This window comes from Cupressus sempervirens, chromosome 3, assembly GCF_028749045.1.
Source record: "Cupressus sempervirens isolate cs-2001-9-10 chromosome 3, ASM2874904v1, whole genome shotgun sequence".
Lineage (NCBI taxonomy): Eukaryota > Viridiplantae > Streptophyta > Pinopsida > Cupressales > Cupressaceae > Cupressus > Cupressus sempervirens.
The window spans coordinates 589,392,694-589,417,782 of NC_143120.1; the positions used below are offsets into that span (position 1 = coordinate 589,392,694).

The 25,089-nt window shown below is 34.7% G+C and overlaps 1 protein-coding gene across 1 annotated transcript in view; it reads right to left on the reverse strand.

Moving 5' to 3' along the window:
- Window positions 1–2,425: 2,425 nt before the first annotated feature.
- LOC149568044 (NOL1/NOP2/sun family protein / antitermination NusB domain-containing protein) overlaps window positions 2,426–25,089 on the reverse strand; it is a 242,001-nt gene continuing 219,337 nt past the window's right edge. The window contains exons 11-16 of the mRNA XM_089821052.1: window positions 12,033–12,140; window positions 11,671–11,789; window positions 3,928–3,999; window positions 3,052–3,137; window positions 2,855–2,951; window positions 2,426–2,741 (exon numbers count right to left, since the gene is read on the reverse strand). Of these exons, the coding sequence (XP_089677178.1) occupies window positions 2,607–2,741; window positions 2,855–2,951; window positions 3,052–3,137; window positions 3,928–3,999; window positions 11,671–11,789; window positions 12,033–12,140 (617 nt within the window). The 3' untranslated portion in view covers window positions 2,426–2,606. The remainder of the gene's footprint in view (window positions 2,742–2,854; window positions 2,952–3,051; window positions 3,138–3,927; window positions 4,000–11,670; window positions 11,790–12,032; window positions 12,141–25,089) is intronic.

The window sequence follows — 25,089 nt, forward strand, 5'->3', positions numbered from 1 at the left end:
TCAAAGTTTTATAATGAATAAGGATCTTGTGAAGGGAGAGGGGAGTAATTCGGTCATGTTGATCTAGAGATTCACAAAATGGGCTTTATTCATGAGGGAGCCTCAAGTAGGCTATTTACATGCCCAAGCACAATAATTAGATCACTCATTATAGGAACTTGCCCATGTAGATAATTAATCACATCAAAGAGATAAATAGTAAATATTAAAGCACTTTTTTTCATCTCTCCATTCATGTCTATAATATGTATCATTTTGCATGAAAATACGTACATCATAGAGAGAGAGAGAGAGAGAGAGAGAGAGAGAGAGAGAGAGAGAGAGAGAGAGAGAGAGAGATGGTCCATACAACCACCACTTCATATAGTAATTATGACGAGCTTTTAGATATCATTTCCAAGCATCCAAATATTCCATGTTTAAATCATAACATGTTATTGGGCTTGAAAAGTCCATCCAAGACATTCAAACCACTTACATTGATGTTTAAAAATGTCATAGTGCAAAAATAAATTTTAAAAAAGTGGAAAAAATTCACTTTTTATATGTCTTGACTAAATCCTTTTAATCTTTATTTTTTTTTAAAGATGCACTTAAAAATTCAAAATGAAAGCATACTTATGCTTATATAGTCATAATGAGTTGCAAAAAGGGTTTAAAACCTTACATCATTCAAACTTTAAAAAAATACATGTAATGTCTTGGTGGGTTTCAAAATTCCACCAAGTTTCACACTTCCTTTCAAAAAGGTAATGATTTACTTTATTTTCCTTAAAAGTGAAAGATACTCATACAAGTTACAATGATTCACAAAAATCTTGTATATCATGACTTAAAGAGGCTTTGGTAGACTTTTAATTCTCCATCACATATTTTAAAACAAAGAATAAGGACCTCCAATCAAACTTAAAAAACCATCCTTATAGGTTAATTAATTTCTCATCATCTCTTAGAATTGGACCTACAATAGCTTGAAATGAGTGGAATTAAAAAAAATACAACAAATCTAGCATAGAAAAAAAAACTAAAATCACACAATCAAATAAAAAAAAACCACTTGAGAGAGTTTAAACTATACAAAAAACCAAAGTATTGCCCCAATTTTGCATATTTTGCAAATACAAAATTATTGACAACAAATTTGAAAATAAGTTTATTGATAATTAAATTATAATATATTTACATACATATTTATTTGTATTATTTTTAATGTGAGATGTATTAAAAATATATATTTATGATAATATAATTCATTTAGAAAAATGCTTTGAAAGATAAAAACTAAATTGTCAAAAAATTTAATAATTATAATTAATATCAATGATTAATTCGAAATCTAGCTACCACATAAACTTGCAGGATAAGAATGTTGGATTGATTGTTTATATAAGCATGGGTGTAATATAAAATAAATGTCACGTAGTAGTGAGCACTAGTTGTAAAAATGTCACTTAATAGTGAGCACTAATTTGATAGGCTATATGTGAGAACTTTGGTCCCAAAAATTGAATTATTTGCCAAAAAAAGTTGTGAGTTGGCTTGAAAGTTGCCAATTTTTATCCCACTCCACTTTTAACTCTATTTATATAACTTCTAATTTTTAAAATTGATTTAAGTTTTAATTTTTTATATTATCTTAGTTTAGCTTATTCTTTAAATATTATTTTTTAGTTTCTATAATTTATTTGACCAATAAGATATTTGTTGGAGACGTAAATATTCCATATTATTTTTTTGTATTTCTCTTATTAATTTTTTGTTATAGATTTTTTTTTCATATTTGATAAATTGAATTTAAATAAATAATATTTACTAATTTGTTTAAAATATTTGCAAACATTATGTTAATAAAATTAAAAATTATTAATAATCTAATTTGTTCACATAAGATTATATTTAAAAAAAACAAAAAATACTATGTGCAATTGCTAGTTGTAATGTTTAACAAAATAATAAATAAATTTTAAATTTTAATTTAAAAAAAAAATACATTTTAAAAATAGTGTAATGTATGTAATAAAACTAAAATGATTTTATAAATAAAATAATAATAATTTTATATTTATATTTTTATTATGCATGAATCTTGAGTAGAGGCTCACAATTTATTCTTGCATTGTAGACTTGTGCCTAATTTTTATTTTTATTTTTAATTCAAATGATTTAAAGAATTAGTTAAATATATCTTAAATAGATATATTTTTAAGTTTAAATAAATTTTTATTTTTATTTTTATTATCTAATTAAAACAATATACCTCATATATTAAATATATTTTAAATTAAAATGTTATAATTATATAATACTCTTAGATATTTCTCAAAACTCTCTTAAAATATTTTTAATAACACATTTTTATGTCTTAATCATAAAAAATAATAATAAAGAATAATAAAATTGAAATCCTCTTATTTTACTTAAAACATATAAAAACTCACAAAAATATTCATTATAACATCTCGAATGTATTACTCAATCATACAAATTTATAACAAAAATTAAAAACTAAAACACAATGCTTAAGCAATTGCTTTTATTTGATGATCAAAATTGAATTTCTTTGTCACAATTAAATTGTAAATTTTACAATTTATGTTTCATTTGTATTAGTTGGTCATGCGATATAAGCGTGCTGCAAAGGCACCATCAAGAAAATGATTACTTGTATGCGAGAAGTAGAAGCCCTCCTCAGATACAAACTCGTCTGGTACAAATTTTTCTACTGATTCAACAATGAACTCCTGCAATTGAATAGTAAAAATATTTTTCATCTTTTTATGAATAAATTTATACTACTAGAAGAAAAGAAAGAAGACAGGACTCAAATACATGAGTAGTCATGTAAAACACATACTGGGTGTCTAGTAAGAAACGAGTCCACACGTTCCTTGTTTTCTCCCGCGTCTGTTGAACATGTACTGTATACCAAAATGCCTCCAGGCTTTACCAACCTGAAAGTTTGAGCAATGTATTATGTTTATGAACATACTTAATAGGATATGCTACCAACAGATTTTCTGAAGAAACCAATGAAATGAATTTATATCATACAAGGAAGCTGCATCCAAAAGCTTGTCTTGTAATGACATCAGCTGCTCTAAATCCTCTAGGGATCTCTTCCAACGCAAATCTGGTTTCTGCACTATCAAATTTTGATTGATGAAGGATAAAAGCGTAATAATGTAAAAAAAATCCTGTTTCACATTTTCAATTTAAATTTGAAAATTTTGAAAAATTGTCAGTATTGGAATAGAGTGATAGTTAAATTGTGGTGTTCTAGCCATCAAAGTTCAAATTCTGTTGTAATGTTATTGATAAGTGCTATAACAGATATGAGGTCCCTTGCTGGTAACCTCAAAAGTCATGGCTCCCTATCAAAAGTATTAACCCCTTTAAAATAAAAAGTTTACACAATCCACCATATAATTTAAATTTTTAATATATTTAAACATAATTATTTCTTTTATTTTGTTGGTTAAAAAACATCTTAAAATTTACAGCGAGTTTTTTCTGGACACTGCTAACTGTGCGATTGTCTTCATTTAAAAGATAATCTACTGTACCATAATAATTATGAAGAATTAAATGATTCTTGATATTTGGTGGTCATTGTGGTATACCGCAGCAGTGGCCAACATTTTATCCAGCAAAGCCCTGTGTTCTTTACAAACAATCTAGCAATACATCTAAAATTCATGTGGTATTTCTGTCATGTGAATATAATGGAAAATGTACGAAACAAGTGAACCTGAAATTCACCTGAAAGCATGATGAAACTTTAAATGTGGATTTCTACTAACAGTCACTCATACTAAGTAATAAGGAAAAACCTTTTAAGCGAGAAGTTTTTAGATAGTTTTCTTCTATCATTCATACCCAATAATATGGAAAAGCATTTTAAGCAAGTAATTTTTAACCAATACTAACCTTATGAAGAACACCGAGGCCACTACATGGAGCATCAAGTAGAACTTTGTCAGCCTGTATAGAGGATCCAACCTGCTTTAAACATGATAAATTAATGTACTATAATTACAGGTAAAGCAAGGAGACAAAAAGGTGAAAGTCAAAAGATTATGTCGAGTGGTACAAATCTATTGCAACACAACCAAGACCTTGTAGATAAAAGTAATTGCAGCAACATAATCCGCGTACACTAGGATAGTTATCTGAAAAACTTAAGTTCTTGTTTTCATCAAGATTTAGAATGTGCAAGATCTCAAAATTCAGATGGTCAGAGACAGAGTTAATGTCCAAAATGCAGTTGTAAAATAGTGGCATGTGTAAAGGTACAATAAGTGAAAACCATAAGCCCATGATTATTGATTTTATTGCAGATAAATGATCTGAGATTTTATGAGAGAATTAAATGATAATCAGTTTTCCAGTAGGATATTAGAGATATTTCAAAGTGCTAAGGGACACTACTAGTACCAAGCTTAAAATAAAACATCCCAATAATTTTTTGAACAATAAATAAATAAAAAACCTTGAACCTTTTCACCTGAGATATATTGCGAGTGCATGGGATAATGAACCCATCAACCAACATTATATTGAACTGTTCACGATTTTTATACCCCACAAGGCACCAATCCATCTATGAAATTGCGAGTAGCACCAGCACCAATGAGTACAATAACCTTTTTATCATTGCAGAACGTCACGGATGCGAAAAGGATTGTACCTTGGAGTGCTAGAGAGTGTAGCAATAGTACCGCTCAAAAAATTTCCTCCTTTCAATTCGTCTTCTCCAATCTCTCGTTCAGGTTCTTGATTCTCTGGTTTAGGTTCTTTTGATCAAATTTCATCTTCAGACTTAACCTTATGTAATGTGTTTTCCTTTTCCAAGACATTTATGCTCAGGAGACTTGGGCTCCTTACAACCACAGGATAGCTTCTTCTTTCTCAACTTGTTCGTCACCTCCATGTTTGACCTTGATGGGGAACTCTTACTGTTCTAAGTTGTAAGAAGAGGCTTTTTGGAGTGTCATAGTTTGAACCTTGTTTTTCAGCATGGAAGTCACTAGTGCTAAAGCCTACTTGACTGCCTCTCAAAGAAGGTTCAAAGGCTTTAACCAATCACTTAAGAGACGGCATTAACCCTTCAATGAAGTGCATGGTCAATCTTCTCTCCATGATGTCTAGCACCATCACAAACAATTGAACTTGTCACATAATGATGCAGTGCAAGGCAGGAGAACCCCCAAAGGAGATGTCCTAGCCCCCAACAAATAACCACACAGCAGAAACATAATAAAATGCAAGATCTGATACTATTTGATGCAGTGTAGGGCAGGGAAATCCCAAAGGAGATGTCCTAGCCCCCCAGCAAACAACCACACAGCAGAAATATAACAACAAAGAAACAATAATGCAAGATTTGATACCGATCACAACTCTTTATTCATATAATAACTGATTACATGCAATATGCTCGGCTGTAAGGCCTTCCGGGTTAGGGCCAAATACAAACAGCAATTACAAACTAGTTTTGCAAGATCTCGCAAGATCCAGTTACCATGCGTCAATTCCAGCTAGTCCAGATCCACAACTAGATAAGAACACTAAGAAGAATCCACGCTTGTACCCTCAGGTCCACCAAGTAATCCTCTGGTTTCTAAGTCGCAGCCCTAACTCTTCAAAATTCGCATCTCCACTTCATCCCCTTCTCAAAGTTGGAATGAATATAACTCCTAAAGACTCCACAAAACCCCTTACTTATACCCAACTAAGTCACAAGTCGGCCCATCTCATTACAAACTAAATTAAATCCCTTACATTAAATATAGGTCGAGCCACAAGTCGGCTACAACACTAAATTAAATACCTATGCATAACTTAAATGCCAAAAGTCGGCTCATAGACAACTCGGCACCAATAGAAACCAAAACCAAGCTGAGCATCAATAAATTCCCAAGCATTGCCAAGCTCCAGAGACCATGTCGAGTAACCAAAGACCATGTCGAGTTCCAGACCATGCCGAGTTCCACAGACCATACCGAGCTCCAAGACCATGCCAAGTTCCATAGACCATGCCGACCTCCCAGTCCATGCCGAGTTCCATAACACTTAACCAAAATCCCTCCAAACATGCAAAATTGCAAGCAAACCCAAGATGCTCCCGCATCACATAATTCTCCTTTGAATCATATTGCTTCAGCTAAGTCAACTCCTTGAAGTACATCTAAGGATCCTTTTGATTGAACCTCTCAACTAGTACTCCCTCGATATGTTTTAGGTGCTCCTCCCATATTTTTCTATAAATAAGGATGCCATTAAAAAACATGAGAAGAAACTTCCTTAACTATTGTCTAAAGGTGTGATTCATGCAAGATTGAAAAGTTGTTGGTGCATTTGTGAGTCCAAAAGGAAGTACTCAAAATTCAAAGTATCTATAATGAGATCTGAATACTGTCTTTAACACATCTTCAGTCATTTTGATTTGATAATATCCCAACTTTAGATTGATTTTGAAAACACAGCATGCTCCATGTAGTTCATCCATTAATTCATCAATTCTAGGAATAGGATATCCATTCTTTAAGACATTCTTATTTAATGCTCTGCAATCAATGCACATTCTCATGGTTCCTTCTTTTTTCTTAACAAGTGCCACTAATGAGGCAAATGGACTGCTGCTATAGGTTGTATATATCTTATCTCTAAAAGTTCTTTGATGGTTTTCTCAATTTCTTCTTCATATTTATGGGGGTGTCTAAGGTCTTGTGATCACCAGTTTTGCACCTTCCTTTAACTCTATGGCATGTTCAAAACCTCTTTTTAAGGGGAAAACCTAGTGGGATATCTTCAAACACTTTTTTGTATTTCTTAAGGATAAGACAATGTCTACATGGAATGTTTGTTCATTAGTGGCTTTTATCTAGAACCATACACTGGGCTACCCAATCTCATTGATCGTGTCTTAATATTCTCTTCATTTTATTACATGATACTATTTGTAGGGTTCCATCAGGCATTCCTATTAAAGTTATTTCTTTCCCCTTATGCTAAAAAGCATATTTCAACATTTGAGCCATCCATGATAAAATGCCCTAGAGAATTGATCCATGGCATAACTAGGATGATATTATTTTGTACATTTTCTACATAAAAATTGCTTTTACTTATATTCTATCAATGGTGATTTCTTCTTGTACGACATTTTTTCTACAGCAGCCTATGGACCTGTTGGCCAAAACTACTCTAAAGCCTTTAAAATCTTGGATTTTTAGCCTCCTCTTTGCTACCAAGTGCTTGCTAATGAAATAATAAGAAGCCCCTATACCCACTAAAGCAATTACCTTCTTCCCTTTAAATGTGCCTTTAATTTGAAAAGGCTTGCTTTCATTTTGAGAGATGACTGCTAAGGTCCCTAGCTCTAACTCCTCAATCTTTTCCTTTTTACTTGTTTCTTCAATTTGGTTTGCATGCCCTCTTTTATCTTTGCAAGGTTCTCTATATTTGAAGCATAAATTTTTTTTGAATTAATTCTTCCTTCAGTCGAAATCTATGCCTGGTACTCCACCATTTCTTACACAAATAGCATGGTTTATTTTTGTCATCATTTCTTGTTCCCTTGTTTTGATGGACTGTTCTAGAAGTGAAGTCTGTGGGCCTTTCCCTATTATTACATTCAACCTTTCTTGCCTTCTTGATGGCTTCTTCTAGGGTTTGTGGTTCAAGGGATATCATAATCTTTCTGGATTCTTTAAGGCCTTCCATGAACAAATGAGTCTCTTTTGGGAGAGATATTGAATCATTACTGATAACCCTTGGAATTATCATATGAATTCATCCACTGTTCCATTTGGTTTAAGATGTGTCAATTCTTGAAAATACCATTCTATATCTTTTTCATCAAATATGTTAATTAGTTTTTGGGAGAATTCTCTATAGGAGTTTATATTTTGATGCCCTAATGAGATACATCCATGGTGTCACCAATCATGTGCTATTCTTTCTAGATGGAGTATTGCAAATTGAAGAGTGTCTTCTTCTATTAAAATATAAAATGTGTTTGATTTTTCTAACTATACGTGGCTGCAATCTTCCCGGATCCATCAAATTTTGAAATTGTTACCTTGCTCACTTTGTGTTTGAGTTTTTTATTTATATGCTTCCTAGGTGTCTCTCTTCTTTTATCTTTGCAGAATTCTCTAAATGATACCACTTCCCTAATATGAGGATCTAACTCTACATAAGCCCTTGCTACATGTCCTCAGTATAGGTCATGGGTTATTCTATTCCTTCCTCTTCCCTTGGAGATTGTTCACAAGGTAGGAATGGGGGTTGGGGAACTCTAGTTTTCTGAATGTTTTGAGCTAGTGTCTCTCCCATGGTTGGTTTGACCGATTTAAGTTATGGATTGAATTCCCATGTTTTGTAGAGCTTTGAGCAGGGCTTGTTTTGATTTTTTCCATTTGACTCATTAATGTTTGGTTTTCTCCATATAGGATCTCATCTCGTTAACTAAATCATTCATGGTGTCTTTCCTTCTTTTATCGTAAGTTTGCATAGGGTTCTATTCACAGGATGGCAAGATTATGCTCTGATAACATTGTAATGTCCCCGCTGCTGATAACACTGTAATGCTAAAACCTGCAACAATCTGTTAGTACATGATAAAATATATAGAATTATGAAATTAATTATATGTAAATCTTGCAACATGTTAATAGATGATAATATAATTAACTGTTAAAATTAACTAGGTACTAACCCCATACTAACTCACCTAATCCTTAGGAGTCTTCTCAGATTTACCAAACAAACTGGTGAGAAGAATTTTTTATTAGGCAACCATCATATGGAGAGTGCCTCTTTAATGCCTTTGGGATCTCTATTAAATGGCATACTCATTGACAACAATCACTTGGTGGATATCCCACCTCTAACCAAGTCTCTGATCTCTGACATATGCATATGATTAACCACTACAATATATATTGTCTCTAAATATTCTAATGAATCTCTCCCTGGATTCCAATTTGGGGTCTCGACAGTCATAGAAAATGCCCTCTAATCATTGAGTTCTTTGGAGAAACTCAACATTCAGAATGAATGTCTTCTAATCTTTGAATTCTCTTCAGAGAAACTCGACATTCATACATGTCCTCTACCAAAATTAAAATAACATTTAATTGTAATTTTTTTTATCACCTTAATAAAAACATACCTCTGGTTTTCTTTGATCTCGTATAGTATAGCTCTTCTCAAATTTTTCATCTTTATTTCTCAGAATTTTCTCAACATATATATTATCCACTGATTTGTTACTCTCAATATAGTTGTTGTCTTTGCCTCTCCACTTTGGTTATTAATCTCTGTGATACTGCAGTCCTATATCTTCTTGTATATTGAAATTGATTTCCTTATACTTGGCACACCAACTTATTGGGTCTGATAATTTTCCTTTACTCTATGTATTCTGTGTTCTCTGTAGACTCTCCTGTTTGCTTCTTAATTTATTCACAATCCTTTATTTTGGCTATCGGTTTCTTACTCCACGCTGACTCTGTTTCTTTCCTGGTTATCGATTGGCCTGGCAATGTCCTGTGGTGTTTGTCTTATCATCGATATGCTTTGTTATTTGTCTTTTACTGTTTTTTTGTCCGCTTCGCTGTGTTTGTTTTCTTCTCCGCTGCCCACTATTATGAGTGGGAACGGCTATGATGGGGACCCTTGGTTGCTGACCAAGGTCATGACTCTGTCACGCGGCCAGTGGTTATTTTTAATATTTTATATGTTTATTATATTACTTAAACTAATATTTCAATTCCATTTATATGTTCATAATATTTCTTTCATATATATATATATATATATGAAATTAATAATGTGTAATTTAAATGAACATTTATGTGCAAACAAAGTTGCACAGATTTGTCTATTATTTACAGAAATCATTTAGGAAATTACATACATATTTATTATTAAAGAATTCATTTTGGGGTTATTACAAAAACTCTATTTTTCATGTCCAAAAGTTGAGGGAAGTCTGTATTTCATGCATGCTTGCATATGAAGTTGAATGATGAAGTTTGTGTAATCATCTATGTTCATCAATAAAAATATGATTGTTGTCTTCTTGTGTTTGTGTTGTCATTTGTGGAAAGACTCTCTCTTTTGTGCTTCATGATAAATATAGTGCTCATCAAACTCAATTTATTCGAGATAAAAAAGCTAGCAAACTGTTTCTATGCATAAAATATGGCGATCAAAAGATAGCATTGATTTTATCTAATTTTGCTTGTACACAATGTCATACTTGAGGAAGTGCATACTCTATATTTTATATTCTTCAGGCAATAAGGTTAAAGAATTTTGACTAGCATGCTTTCCACAAGAATCTACACAAACAAATAGTTTCAATTTCAATGTCAACACAAGCAACATGAAATTTATTGTTTAGGAAAAACTTCAAATATCTGCTCCAATCATGCCCATATATATTTCCAAAATGAAGATGAATGCATAAATATTAATCCAAAATATAAACTTCTTCAATCGACGACTTACCACAAAGTCACAAATATCATTGTGACAAGTAGTAACAACACTATCTAAAGTTTGTATTATTGCTGCCTCTTCAACCATTCGCAAGCGTCCTTGATTTATATCAATTGCAATTACTTTCTCTGCAAATGATTAAAGTTATGCCTGGGTCAATAAATCTTTAACCCCTCCCATTCTTATATAAGTGGCAGCTGCTACAATGGGGACCATTAGTCGCTAACCAAGGTCGCAGCTTTGGTCACATGGCCAGTAGTTGTTTTTTATATGTTTATTATATTTCTTACATATAAAATATTTTAAAGGTTCATTATATGTTTATTGCATATATTATACGTTTATTATATTTCTTAATATAATACTTCAATTCCATTTATATGTTTAAAATATTTCTTTCATATATAATTTATGAGTACACACATAGACACACACACATATATACAAAATTGATAATTTGTGTAATTAAAATGAACATTTTTTTTTGTCAAGAAAGTTGCATAGATTTGTCTATTAGTAACATAGCTCATTTAGGAAATTACATACATATTTATTATTAAAGAATTCATTTTGGGGTTATTACAAAAACTCTATTTTTCATGCTCAAAAGTTGAGGGAAGTCTGTATTTCACGCATGCTTGCGCATGAAGTTGAGGGATGAAGTTGTGTAATCATCTATGCTCATCAATAAAAATAAATGTTGTCTTCTTGTGTTTGTGTTGTGAATTCAGGAAAGACTCTTATCTTTTGTGCTTCAGTATAAATATGGTGCTCATCAAACTCAACCTATTGCAGAGGAAAAAAGGTACCCAACCATTTCAATCCATAAAATACGGCAGTCCACATTAAAAGATAACATTCATTTTATCTAATTTTGTTTGAACATAATTTCACACTTGAGGAAGTGCATACTCTATATTTTATATTCTTAAGGCAAGAATGTTAAAGAATTCTGCCTAGCATGTTGCCACAAGAATCTACACGAACAAATAGTTTACCAAACGGTTTCAATTTCATTGTTAACACAAGCAATATGAAATTTGTTGTTAAGGGAAAATTTAGAATATTTGCTCCAATCATGCCCATATATAATTCCAAAATGAAGATATATTCATGAATACTAATCCAAACTAAAAACTTCTTCAAGCAATGACTTACCACAAAGTCACAAAGATCATTGTGACAAGTTGTAACAACACTATCTAAAGCTTGTATTATTGCTCCCTCTTCAACCATTCGCAAGCGTCCTCTATTTATATCAATTGCAATTACTTTCCCTGCAAATGATTAAAGTTGTGCCTAGGTCAATAACTCTTTAACCTGGATAAGCATTGCATCAATGATAGTCGTGAAAAAATTAAAATAGCTTTCTTAAGACAATCAAGCCTTATTAGACTATCAATCATTAAGGAAAATAAAACACACATAAACCAAACTGCTATCTAAAACACAAGTATTTTAGATCAAATACATATTAATCTGCAAAGGACTAAAAGAATGCATTTTACTGGGAAGATCACCTTGACCCTGCAGATGTGATGCCATGAATAAAGTCTTCCCCCCAGGTGCTGCACAGCAGTCAATAATAGTTTCTCCTGGTTGAGGATCAACAACAGAAACTACTAGTCCTGGTGTACCAAATTATTATTTCATGCATTAGCTCACATAGTAGATAAAATTGCATGTGGTTGTCTCCAGAACTTGAATAAAGAAAATAGCTTAGCATAGTAGTTCAATTTGGCATACATGAGAATTTTGACAATTAACAGCTTCTTTGAACGGGACATATATGCAAGGAAATTTTGAAGTCTTGAAAATGGCATTAACCTTTTTACTAGCTAACGGTCAAGCCAATTATCTAAAAATGTAAATAGATATAATTTAAGAGGCATGGACAATGAAAGAAATGCTAGGCCCAAAACTTGTAAAATCGATAAGCAAGTGATGATAAAAATTAAGAAAAAAAACATATAATCAAACCGATAAGAGATCTTACATTTTTGGACAATACAAGTAGAGTGGAGTAGCATACAACATAATTTTACAATTTTAAAAATTTCTATGAGCACTATATAGATAGATAACACTAGTAATGTAAAATATTTTTGGAAATCCTATTTGAACCCGGATTATGCAAACAGTATTCAATCGTTATAAAATTTCCCCATTAGCACTTCAACTTAGGAGGTACCCATTTGAAATGGGGTGATTGTGTTTGCAACACAAAAAAAAGTTACTTATAAAATTAACTAATATTATATAATTCATACAACTTTAATACATTAATGCTATTTGAAATAATACCTTGGACATCATTGACCACCAAATTATTCTCATCCAATTCAAATCATTAATAGACACAAAGTAGTCATACTACCAGTTGGCCAACTTGGTGTCTAAACTGTCACTTAAAATGGTAAAAATGGACATGGTTAGTGTTAATGTTAGTGTAGTTTTAGTAGCTTTCATAGGTTTCGTAAACTTGACAGGTTGTAGGCATTCATAACAAGATGTGTTTCCAGAAGAAAGCTCTTAACGGGGCACCCCTTTACATGCATTATAAAGGCTAGTGGATATATTATCCCCACCATAGTTTTCACCCTCTAACCAAGGATTTCTACATATAAAATATCTGTGTCAAACTCTATGCATGCTTTTCTGTGTGAACTTACTTGCTTTTACCTTACTGCATTTATCTTGGTTTTAGCAATGAAGTGGTTTACACTAAGCATAGTTAAAGTGGTTAGGAGAACAACTAGTTTGAAAGAAGGTATTGATTCACTCCCCCTCTCAGTACCGGTTGGGACTAACAATTGGTAACAGAACACAGATCCCTGTTGCAGCAAGTCCAACAACTTGAGGGAAGATCTGATGGCGTCATTTGGAAGACAAGTGGAGGAAGCCCTTGACACCATTGAAGACTTGAAGGACAAACTGAAAAAGTCCATAGCTAAGAGGACAAAGCTGATGAAGAAGATCAATGAAAGCCAAGAGGTTATTGAACACCACTATAGCATATCTGAGGAGTCAACTAACCATCTCTAATTTTATGTTATATTTTAAAATTGAGTTGCTTTTTGATTTTTCACTTAAGTGACTATATTAACTATATAGTTCAATTTAATTTTTGATATTTAAATCAAATGCTCTAGTAAATATTACTTATTAAATGATATTTACACATTATATTGTTAATATGATAATGTAAATATAATTTATGTCTCACTTAAGTAATATTTTATCAAAATTAAATTGACGTGTGCTTAAATTGATCACTTAAATGTGCAATGGCATCTTAAAAGTGGACTTTTTTGATGCAATTGCATGTAAAATCACTTAAATGTGCAATGATGTCTTAAAAGTGGACCTTTTTGATGTAATTTCATGTAAAATCAACTTAAATGTACAATGACATCTTCAAAGTGGACCTTTTTGATGCAAATGTGCAATAACATCAAAAAGTTGACCTACATATGTTATATGCATATGCATTAAAAAGGTGAGTTTTTGCCTTGGGTTGCATACGCAAGTAACTTAAACATGTCTTTACACAACAAAGGTGTGTTTTGCACCAAAGACATGAAATTGCATCCCCAAGACCTGTTTTTGGGCAAAAAGCATGTTTTTAAAACATGCATATGCACCAAAAAGGTGCATTTTTGCCTTGGGAGAGCCCATTGCATGTTTTTAAAACATGTAATGACCTCTAAAAGGTGCTTTTGGGTCTATTGTGCATATTTAGAACATCTAGTCACACAAAAAAGGTCCATTTTGCATTCAACTTCATGAATTTGCCTTTCTAAAACCCAGTTTTGAAGAATTTCATGACTTTGGTCTCCACAAACCTGTTTTCTGGTGATTTGTCCTAGATTTCTCCATGGAATAACTTGAAATCTTTCCCTCGAGAGGCAGTTTTTCATCCTCATGCATTCCCATGCATTTGGCAACCTCATTCATGTTAAAAACGTTTTGGACAAAAATGCCCAGATTTGGTCCTTTAAAACTCATGTTTTTGCCAAAGGAGGGGTCATTTTAGAGTTTTGTTCATTCTATATGACATTGGAGGGCACGTTTTTGCATTCGAAAGTCAAAAATGACTCATGTAATGCCCTTTTAGAATCATGTTTTTTATCAAAAAAATGAGTTTTTCTTTCATCTTTTGCTAAAAATGTTAGAAGTTTGAGGGATTTTAGGGCACATTTTTGACATTGCGCATTGAAAACACCTCATCTGCTGCTCATTACAAATTCCTCTTGCAAAGTTCAAAAAGATCCAAGTTTGTTTGAGAGTTTCTCAACATTGGAGCTTCTTCCTCCATTTTTGACACATAGTCATCATGTAAGTGGACATTTTCCTTCTTGCTTGTGCTTATCATGCTAATTTTATGCATGCTTTAGCTTGAAGATTTAAACTTGTTGATTTTGTTGCCATGGAAAGTGTATTTTACCTTTAAAAATGATGAAATGGTTGATTTTCATGTTTTTGGTTTTTTCTCAAGCACCAAATTCGAAATTGCATTTTGAAGTGGCTTGCTTGTTGACATGTTTGAGTCTTTTGCCAAAGGTGCAATTTTCTTTTGAAGTTTGTTTTTGTGTTTTGTGTGTTTGCTTTAAAATTTTCTTCATTTTGAAAAAGTTGCAAGTTCTTTTCCAAGAACCTGGTCATGTTTCACTTCACTCCATCTTCCATTTTATGCAAAAGCATCATCATGTTCCATTTTCATCTTTCCATGCCACAATACTTCACATCTCCTTCATCAAATGCGATTACATGTATTTCATCCCATCCATCATTCGCACGTACATGTAATCTCATTTCCCATTTCCATTTCCAATCATCTCACATTCCACATCCAATCGCATGACATGATTACAAGCAAAGTTTTAAATTTAATTGCATCTCTAAAACCCATTTTTGACTTAAACACTTTTTTTAAAAGGTCAAAAAATGTCATGTGCATGTATTCCCATGTACTTGGACTTCATCATTCCTAAAGGCATCTATAAAAGCTCACTTCACCTCAAGGCACATTGCATTCGTTCTTTCCATATGCACTTACACTTCATGAGCAAAATATATGTCATTCCACTTCCCTTGTCATAACGCATTTCATACGCACTTACATGTAAGCTCATTCCCCATCGATATTCGCATGTCAACTCACTTTCCATTCTTCATTGTATGTTGCATAGACATGTAATCCACTTTCCGTGCAATGACATCTTGAGAGCACAAGTCAATTTTTAAAGTCAAGAGTCTTCATTCACACGCATTCCCATGCATTTCACTTTCATGTTTCAAAGCATATCCATCCTTCCAAGTCTGACTTTGACCCTTTCCATCCAAATACATATGCTTTCCGGTCCATTTCCAGCCACCATATGTGTTCTATAAGTATCTAAACCATACTTCAAATATCCACTTCTCATGGATTCGTCATTGTAACTCAATATCAAAGCTTTCATGAATCCAATCCCATTGAAACCTTCATGTTGTAGCAAGTCAAGATATGCCCAAATTTCTATAAAGAATGAAGACATCTAATAAAGAAGGCGTGCTTCAAATCAAAGAAGTGAGAATTCTTCTGGTCTCCATTTTTCCAATGGTTGTCCGAGAACTCGAGTTCATGGAGTGCGCCAAGCACTTTGCTTCAAAAAAAAGAAAAAGTTAGAGGTGCTGATGGAAAGTTATTCCGAGTTTACATCCGGACATCGTCAAGAAGGTTTTCAAAGTATTAAGGATTCCAAAATATGCCAATCTACAAATGAGAATTCACGGGAACTTGAGCGAGAAAATGTTGATCACATCAAGTTTTAAAATGACAATGGACAATTCATCAAAGAGAGTCAGAGGCTATGAAAAGACGTAACACCATGGTTATCAAGGTGAATCCAGTGACACGAAAGACAGGAACTCCCAATCTTGTTATCATTTGGGATTGCACTACCAAGTACAAGGCTCTTCAAAACAATCCCTAGGATTGGTTCAATTATTTTTCTGTCTTTCTTCTTCTTCTTATTTTATGCTTGTAATGAAGAGGATGAATTACATAAAAATGTGTAATTAACATGTAATGCGAGTTGCATGTGCAGTTGCATATAACCCAATAATTTCTCTCATTAGTTAGACCGGGTCAAAGTTGGTTGAGTTGCTCCCACTTTTTCCTCCATCTTTTTCTCAACTCCTTTGCCTATATAAAGGAGTGCTCCCTCATTGTAAAAATCACCTTTTTGCTGTATACAAGAAAGCTCTGCCAAACTTGTGCAAGCATAACTTTGATTGGGTAGTACGAATTTGAGAGAAAAGTGAATAAAAGAAGCAACTGGATTCAAAGCTTTGACTAGAAGCAATTGTGATGGATCAAATTAGAAGCTTTGACTATAATTTGTGCCTATTGTCTTTGATTCATGTTACTATTGTGTGTTCAATAATAGAGCATATTAATTTAAGAAGCAATCGGAGCCGAAGCTTTGACTAGTAGCGGGTGTGGTAATACATATTCTAGAAGCTTTGACTGTAGCTTGTGTTACCATCTCAAATTCATGAAAAGTAGTTAGAGGTTCGCTACTTCTAGAAGTCTTTGTGCCCCAATGGTAGAGGTTTCTCTTATAGAATAGAGATCATCTACTTCTAGAAGTCTTTGCGCCCCAATAGTATTGATTTTTCTTATAAATTAGATTAAAATATGACCTAGAGCCAAACTGGTACAATTTCAGCTAGCCTTGGAGTTAGTTTTAGTTTATTGGTATCACCGTTTCTAGCTACTAGATAGAAGTGTAGTTAGAGATTTCATCTTGCTCATTACTTGCTCCGTGAGTAAGTGGATTCTTTCCTAAAAGTTAAGAGGAAAGAATATTGATAACTCCCCTTACAAAATCTCTCAACTTCTTTCTTACCTTGATCCAAGGAACGGCGAGAAGGGGGAGCCTTTCCTTTAAGGTAGGAGAGACGTTGTCTTACACTCTGTGGCTGATCATCCTCTTTGGCGATTGGATTTTACCCAAAATTGTTGGTTGAAAAATATCTACCCAACAGAACCTCAACTACAACAGATCAGGAAGCACATCTTTGAAAGGTAAGGGTACTGCTAAACCTACCTGTAATTTTTGTGGTAAGAAAGGGCACACAATTGATGTGTGTTGGTTTAAGCAGATTACACCTGTTCAATAATGTATCTACGATGCGTATTGCAACTGCTATTTTTACGACCGTACTACACAGTAGTGTATTACTCATTTCAATGAGAAAAGAATAGATGGATGTTGCTATTATTGCAACAAGTATGGGCATAGAGTAGAAGACAACAAAACAATAGTCAAAGACAATCAAAGGTCTCCCAAGGCAATGAGTCCCAAGGGAAGGGATAGGTTTCCCACATCGGTATGCACAACCTGTGGACATGAAGGTCATCCTACAACTTAATGCAAGATAAGGATGAACCCAAGGAACAACAATGAACCATGGAAAGGTATTGGAATGACCTATTATATCTGCCACAAGATTGGTGAACTTGCAAGGGACTGCAGATGTAGTAGAAGACAAGGTAGTACATCCCTGGTCAAAAAAGAGAAGAAAAAAACCATGGAACAACTAAAGGACTTCGCCACCAAGCAAACAAAGAAGAATGAAGTGGCTGAAGCAAAGCCATATGAGGTTGAGAACTCACCGATATGTGGTGAGACCTCACAAACTGGCTAAGCTCACTATGCTTAGAGGGGTTAGAGGATTAAAAAAATCATAAACCGGTCTCTTGGTCTAAATTGGTAGACAAGAAAATGAGGACACAAAATGCTGACGCTACGAAAAAGCGTGACCTATCGATGGAAGATCAAGAAGCGAAAAAAGTAATCGTTGAGAATGATTCGAAGCATCAATGACATACGTCCCAATGTACGTAAAAAAATTTGCCGACTATTGTAACCCTAACATTACAATCTCTTGACACAAATATGAGGATCGACAGTCATTTAATACATTACATTATTGAAATCTCTTGCGCTTTCATATTGCAAAACCCTAAGAGCTCAGAAGTGAATTTGCAGAGGTATCATCTAAAAGAAGAATCTCTCATGGTTATGCTTAGAGAATAACCTTGAAATTGGCAAGGAAAATAGCTAAAGAAATGAACAAGGAAAACCTGATCAACAACTGATAGAGTAGTCATTTAGAATACCAGGCAATCATAGCAAAGGGCAAGGATGTGGAAGATGAAACTGCACTATCGCTGCACAATGATGTTTTGCTTACGAAAGATGTAAGCACATATCAAAAGGTTGAAATCTAGGATTTTGGAGACAAGGAGATGCGAAAATTGTACAACACATTTTGCTCAAAAGGAGCCTTGAAGAAGGAACACAAAGATCAGGAGGATTCTACACTAAATAGAGTGATCGCCATATCCAATTTCTTCAATGAAGAATGGGTAAGATTTGTTGTATACAAAATCTATGAGCAATATGTATGGTTGGGCAAACAATACAAAATCACAAGGCCCTAGTTGAAAGTGCAACTGGTTCTAATGCATCTGGCATTGATCTATCAATGAATGTTGTTTCAGCAAAGCAAGCAACTTCATTGATTGGAGAAAAGTTGACATAGGATGAAATGGGTTGCACAATGGACGAAATCTCAAACCCTAAATTGAGGTATTGTGCCACATCAGTAGGGAAAACTATGTCCCTACAATTCAAATCATGCACAATTAGTCTAAAATTGACCTATGTGAATATCTTCATCGACAAATAATGGAGAACTTGGGAAAGATAGTGAATGATCAAACCCTACGGTTTGGATCTATACTTGTATGCATGTTCTTCTACCTAATGGGAGAATTTCCTGGATCCCAAACATCAAGTGGAGTGAAGACCACCAACTGGTCATGGCACAAATTGGTGAACTGTACAGGAAAGTAGAGGGCAAACGAAATGCCATGCTATGGAAATACTCCAAAAGATTCCAACAGGTGATTAATGAGGGAGAAAGGATACCCACAAGTCTAGTGAAGAGCTATAAAGATTAAGTCTACTTTTTGGCAAGCACAGCCAAGTGCATTATGTGCACTGGCCAACCAAGAACCCTATGGTTGACATTATTCGGATATGAAGTAAAGGATGAAGTGGCATGACCCTACATAGAACGATTAGTAGCATCAGATGAAAGCGTTATCTTGCCATGGTTTGGCACTTGTGCAGAGATAAGAAACATGCTTATCTTAGAGTAGAAGAAAGCTCTGCAAGAAACTCCACAGAGAGTAACAAAGAGTCAGGGGTCAAAGTCATTCATGGCAGAACCATTCAAGGTGATGAACATCGAGGAAATGGAGAAAGAATTAGCAACGAGTCCCCCTTGCATGAATCAAGCTCCACAGAGAAAAGAACCCTCAACAAATCAACCTAAGGCAAAGGAAACTAATTCTGAAGATCATGCAGTTGAAGCAATTGTGATCAACAAGGTCATTGAGGAAGAGAAAGTAGAAGCATCAATGACACTAAGTGAATGAATGAATGAAGGTATTTTAATGACGTCCACGAGACCAGCCAGCCTATGGGACTCTTTTCATGTTCTTTTCAATGTCATCCCACCTGTTATGAATCTTCTTTAAGAAGCTCATTGTTTTATGTAGTCTTGTTTACTCAAAAATTTGGTGTAATTGGTCCTCCTCCAAATTGTCCTTGAACTACACCTGAATATCTTGGTATGTCGCACACTCAAAGATGAAGTATCATTCTATTTCAACGCATCCTTTACTGTAGTAGATGCATTTTCTTTCTTCCCAATCCTCCTTGGGCATCGTCCACCTCCCCATCTCACACCGTAAATGACAGGATCCCGTTTGTAACTATGCCACTAACAGCCTATATTTACCTTTCATATCTACACGAAGGTAATCTTTAATCTCATGGCATCACATGGGATTGAACTCTTTTACATAGAGGGCCTTTTTCTTCCCTATTTGTTTTGTCCACATGACTACTTTACATTTTTCCAACATGAACCTTTTTATCCCTTCGTTGGTGTTAGGGTGTTCCAGTATGTTAATGTCCCACTTTATTTTCCATTTTCGTTTTGCTTCATCCATGTTTTCTTTCTTCAGGCTAGCTCCTCTTCAGGCTAGCTCCTCTTCAACTACTAGTTTGGGCCATCTTTGCTTGTCCATATTTTAACAGACGTATAATTGCAGAGGCTTCCACTCGGAACATCCCTGCTTCATCCAAGAGGATCTCGTATGGTATAGATGATTTGACTTTAAGGTTAGTAGTGATGAGGTTCTTTTGTATTCTTTCTATTTGCTTCCATTTGTGGTTGGATAGGCTGCTCCCCCAAACCTCGCATACGTATAACATAGCAGGGGTGACCAGCAGTCCAAAAAGAATATTTTTGGTTTTCCAATCCCAAAGCTCCACCTGTCTACACCTATTTTGCAAGAAAAAGGAAGCCCTCCAACTCCCTTGTATCCACTTAGCTCTACAAGTTTCCAAATGCACTTGTTCTTAAAGTCTATTCCCAAGTATTTATACTCTTCCACAATCTCAAGAGTATTTCCTTCAAATTGGAAGTCAACTTGTTTCTTTCTTAGAGAGAACAACATAACTTTGGCCTTGATAGTGTTCACTTGCATCCCAATTTTGTGGCAAAAGCTCTCCAAAATTTTCAAGTGTTCTCTTAGATCTTTGGTTATTTGTGCAATTAGGATAAGATCATCTGCATAGAGAAGCAACTTCACCACATATTTGACAAGTTGGACTCCTCCCCCTGAAGTTTTATTTAACCATTCCTCCAACTTATCAATGTATAAGCCAAATTGGGTAGGTGAGAGAGGGCAGCCCTGCTTAACCCCAATATCACTACTAAAACATTCTGACATACCATCTTTCATTCTGATTCTAGCTCTAACATTCTCATAAAGTCTATGAATGACTGCTCTAAGTTCATTTGGAATTTTAAGTTCATTTGTTTCCAAAGTTTGTCTCTAGGGACAGTGTCAAAAGCTTTTTTGAAATCCACAAAACAACAAAAAGCCTCTTTGCCTTGGATATCCCAAACCTTCTCAATAAGGTGTCTAAGAGTGATGCAATGATCAATCATAGAATATTTAGGTCTAAACCCAGCCTGCCCTTTTGCTCTCTTTTCTTCTTTCTCTGCCCAACAACTGATTATGTGCTCTATCATGCCCCCAAATAATTTTCCAAAGAGGGGATTAACCATAATTGTGCAGTGGTTAGATGGATTGTTGATATCTCCACTCTTGTGTAGAGGTATGACCACACTAGTGATCCAACTCATCAAAAAGTCGTTTTGATTAACTTTATTGAAAATATCTAGAATGTGTGGACTGAGAAGTTCCATGCCCCACTTCAAAAATTTCAGCTTGCAGCCCATCAATATCCTTTGCTTTATTACTTGCTAGATTCTTTATTCCTTGCTTAATATCCTCTACCGAGAAAAGTTCAATAGAGGTGCTAATTCTGGGAGGAGTATTTCTATCTTGGATTCTCTCATAAAGGAGTTTTTCATACTCAAACCATTGGTTGTCTGTAATATTGTTTCTCATTTGCTGCTTCTTTTGTTCTAGTTCTTTCCGAAACCTCCTAGGATTGTGCTTCCCCAAAGAGATTAGCTCGTCTACTTGTTGTGACATATCTCTTCTTTTTAGCTCTTATTAGCTTCTCATATGATATTTTCTTTTGCTTGTTCGATTCATCCTCTTTGAGTGCCTTTTTTGCTGCCTTTCACTCTTCGTCATACCAAGGGTTTGTAGGGAAAGTGTTGTTGTCCCTCTTTTTAAACTGCGATCTTTTACATGTTTCTAAAGCTTCATGGATTACAAGGATGAGCTGGCTGCTGCAAATATGCTCCTTATTCACTTGTGAGATTCGAAGATGATGGTCCAATGTGGTCACAAATAGCTCCTAATTTTCTTGGTTTAAGCTGATTTTCCCTTGGGAATTATTGTTCTTGCACAAGATGTTATCTGCTTCCTACACTCTAATTTTGAACATCCAATTTCACTAAGAGTGGCATGTGATCAGAATTCAACTCAATAGAACATGCTCCAACTTTAAATTCCAATAGTCTAGAAATAGAAGTTTGAGAACAAAGAATGTAGTCCACCACGTTATGACCATTGTAGGTCTTACATGTGTTACCTCCTGAGCTCGGCCACTTTGCTATCCCATTCCAAATGATTAACTCATGCAAACTGCAAACTCCTATCAGTTCAGCCCCAAAGTGGGACACAATACCCTACCCATCTTTTGAGATCCTTTCCCATATATGATCCCCATTTTCCTCTAACCAAATAGGATTATCCTCTGCTCCCTCCCTGTTGTTTAGTTGAATGGCCTAATTGTTTTCTGTCCTTGCATTGAAATCACCCATTAGAACTATCTCTCCTGAAGAGCCATAATTCAAGATATCTTTTTTTAAAGTGGCATAAGGATCTTCACTATCAAGACAATTCTTCTTGTATAACTTAGAATCTTTGGGGGCTAAATAGCAAGCAACCATCCATATTATAGTACTCTTTTCTACTAGTTTGAGCAATATATATTGCTTGTTTGGGTCTTTTTTCTACTTTTATGGTGCTCTCCCAGTCTTTCTTGATTAACACCACAAACCCCCATGTCCATTCCCCATTTCCGATCCTTTGTTCCATACTGAAATTTTGTTGTAGCCTTCAAAATCTGGTATTTTGCAATCCTCATGTTCATGCGTCTCTAATCTTTCCCTTTTGCTATGGGCCCCAAACCCAGTCCTTTCCTCCATGGGAAACCTCTACAATTCCACCTCACCATATGTAGAAGATTCCAAGGGGGGCCCGCATCCCTATTTATTGAAAGTAGATCTGTTGCTGATTTGAGCTTTGCCATTTTTCAGCCCAGCTCAAAGTCCCTTTTCTCTTGCAGCCTTTACCTTCTTCCATTACTTCCTCCGTTCTTCTTGTTGTACAAACGTAGGATCCTCTTCAAAATAAAATTGTGTGCCTTTCAGCATTCCTCTCAGCTTTAGGATTGCATTTTTGTCTTCCACATCTTTTAGTGTAACCCTTACGTGCCTAGATTTGTTATTATTTGGTTTCCTCCCTATCCTGGTTGCCTGTTGGATATTACTTGACCGCCTTATTTGATCTTTCAGAAAGTCTCCCACTAAGATATTTGTTCTTTCTTTTTCCCCAAAATCCTTCAAACCCTTGATTATGAAATTTGTTCCTTTACTTTGTTTGTCTTTTTCTTCTACTAATTGTCTCCTAATCTATTTTTCTATAGTTTCCATTTGTGCATTTAACAAAGTCCAATTTACAACTTCAGCCCAAGATTTGGTTGCCTCTATCTGCTCCCTTAAACTATTTCCTCTCCCTCTCAAGTCCTCCAATGCTGATGGTATTTCTTCCATCTGTTTTTTATCACCCTTATCCAATTACTTTGCAGTCTCCTTTGCTAGTCTGTTTCTGTGTGCCTCTTGTCTCAAAGCGAGTAGCTCTTCTTGCCCTTTCTCTATAGTGTTCTCCAACTTTGCAACTTCCTCTCTAAGCATCTTGTTTTCCTCTTCTAATCTCCTGCTAGCTTCTGTAATTTCATTCATCCACGAATCTCTAATTTGGTCCTTTGTTTCTATATTGTTAACTTGTTCTTTCAACAACATAAGTTCATTCACATACAATTCAGAGGACCAAAGAAGTGGGGATGTTGTAGGGCTGTATCATCCCCCCTTTCCATCTTCTCCTCAGTTGTCATGTCAGCTTTGGTTTGTATTGTCTTATTGTCTTCCTTAAGTGAAAAGGCCTCTTTCTCCCATTTATCCCTTTAACCTTGTTCATGTTGCCCAATTTTATCTTGAGTTACTTGTGAGGTCATATTATAGTTAATTTTAACTATCTTTGGAAGGATCATGAGTAGTTTCTATTTTGGTTGCCTCATCTTGTGTATTTGTATATGCCTAAGGATCCTCTTGTATTGCTTTGCATTGACAAAAATTAATCTTTCTTTAATCATCACTCCATTGCCATTATTGAAATCTTCCCACTCCAAGCTCAAGTTTCACGATCTGGTTAGGTTGTCTGTTTGTATGCTAGGTCCACTGTCTGGAACTCCATTTATGAACTATATCATCTGACTTCTAGACATTGTTTGCCCTTCTTGACCGACCACCTGGGCCTAGCCTGTAGATCGTGCATGTCAACACCACTTATAACTGGTCCTAGGTTTTCCAAAAAGGCTGTGTTTATGAGCTCTTTCTTGTTTTTAGCATTTATTGTGGTGTTTAAAAGGTCTAATGTGTTTATGGCTAGAGGATTTGGTCGGTTTGTTTCTACCATCCTCAGTGCATATCGATTAAAAAAATGATATTAAGAAAGTCAAGGAGAGCAGAAAAAAGAGAAAAGTGCCAACCTAACTCTGCCTACCGTGACATATTACTGTTAAAACTTGTTGAAGTCTGCTCTGGAAAGTTTGAAAACGATGGAAGGGTCCCACGGTCCACTGGCTTGCTCTGCATTGCCAGTGGTCAAAGGCTCACATTGTCTTGCAAATTGCATTGGAAGTTTTGGCTCAGATCCCTTTTGTCTTGCCCTTAGCAACA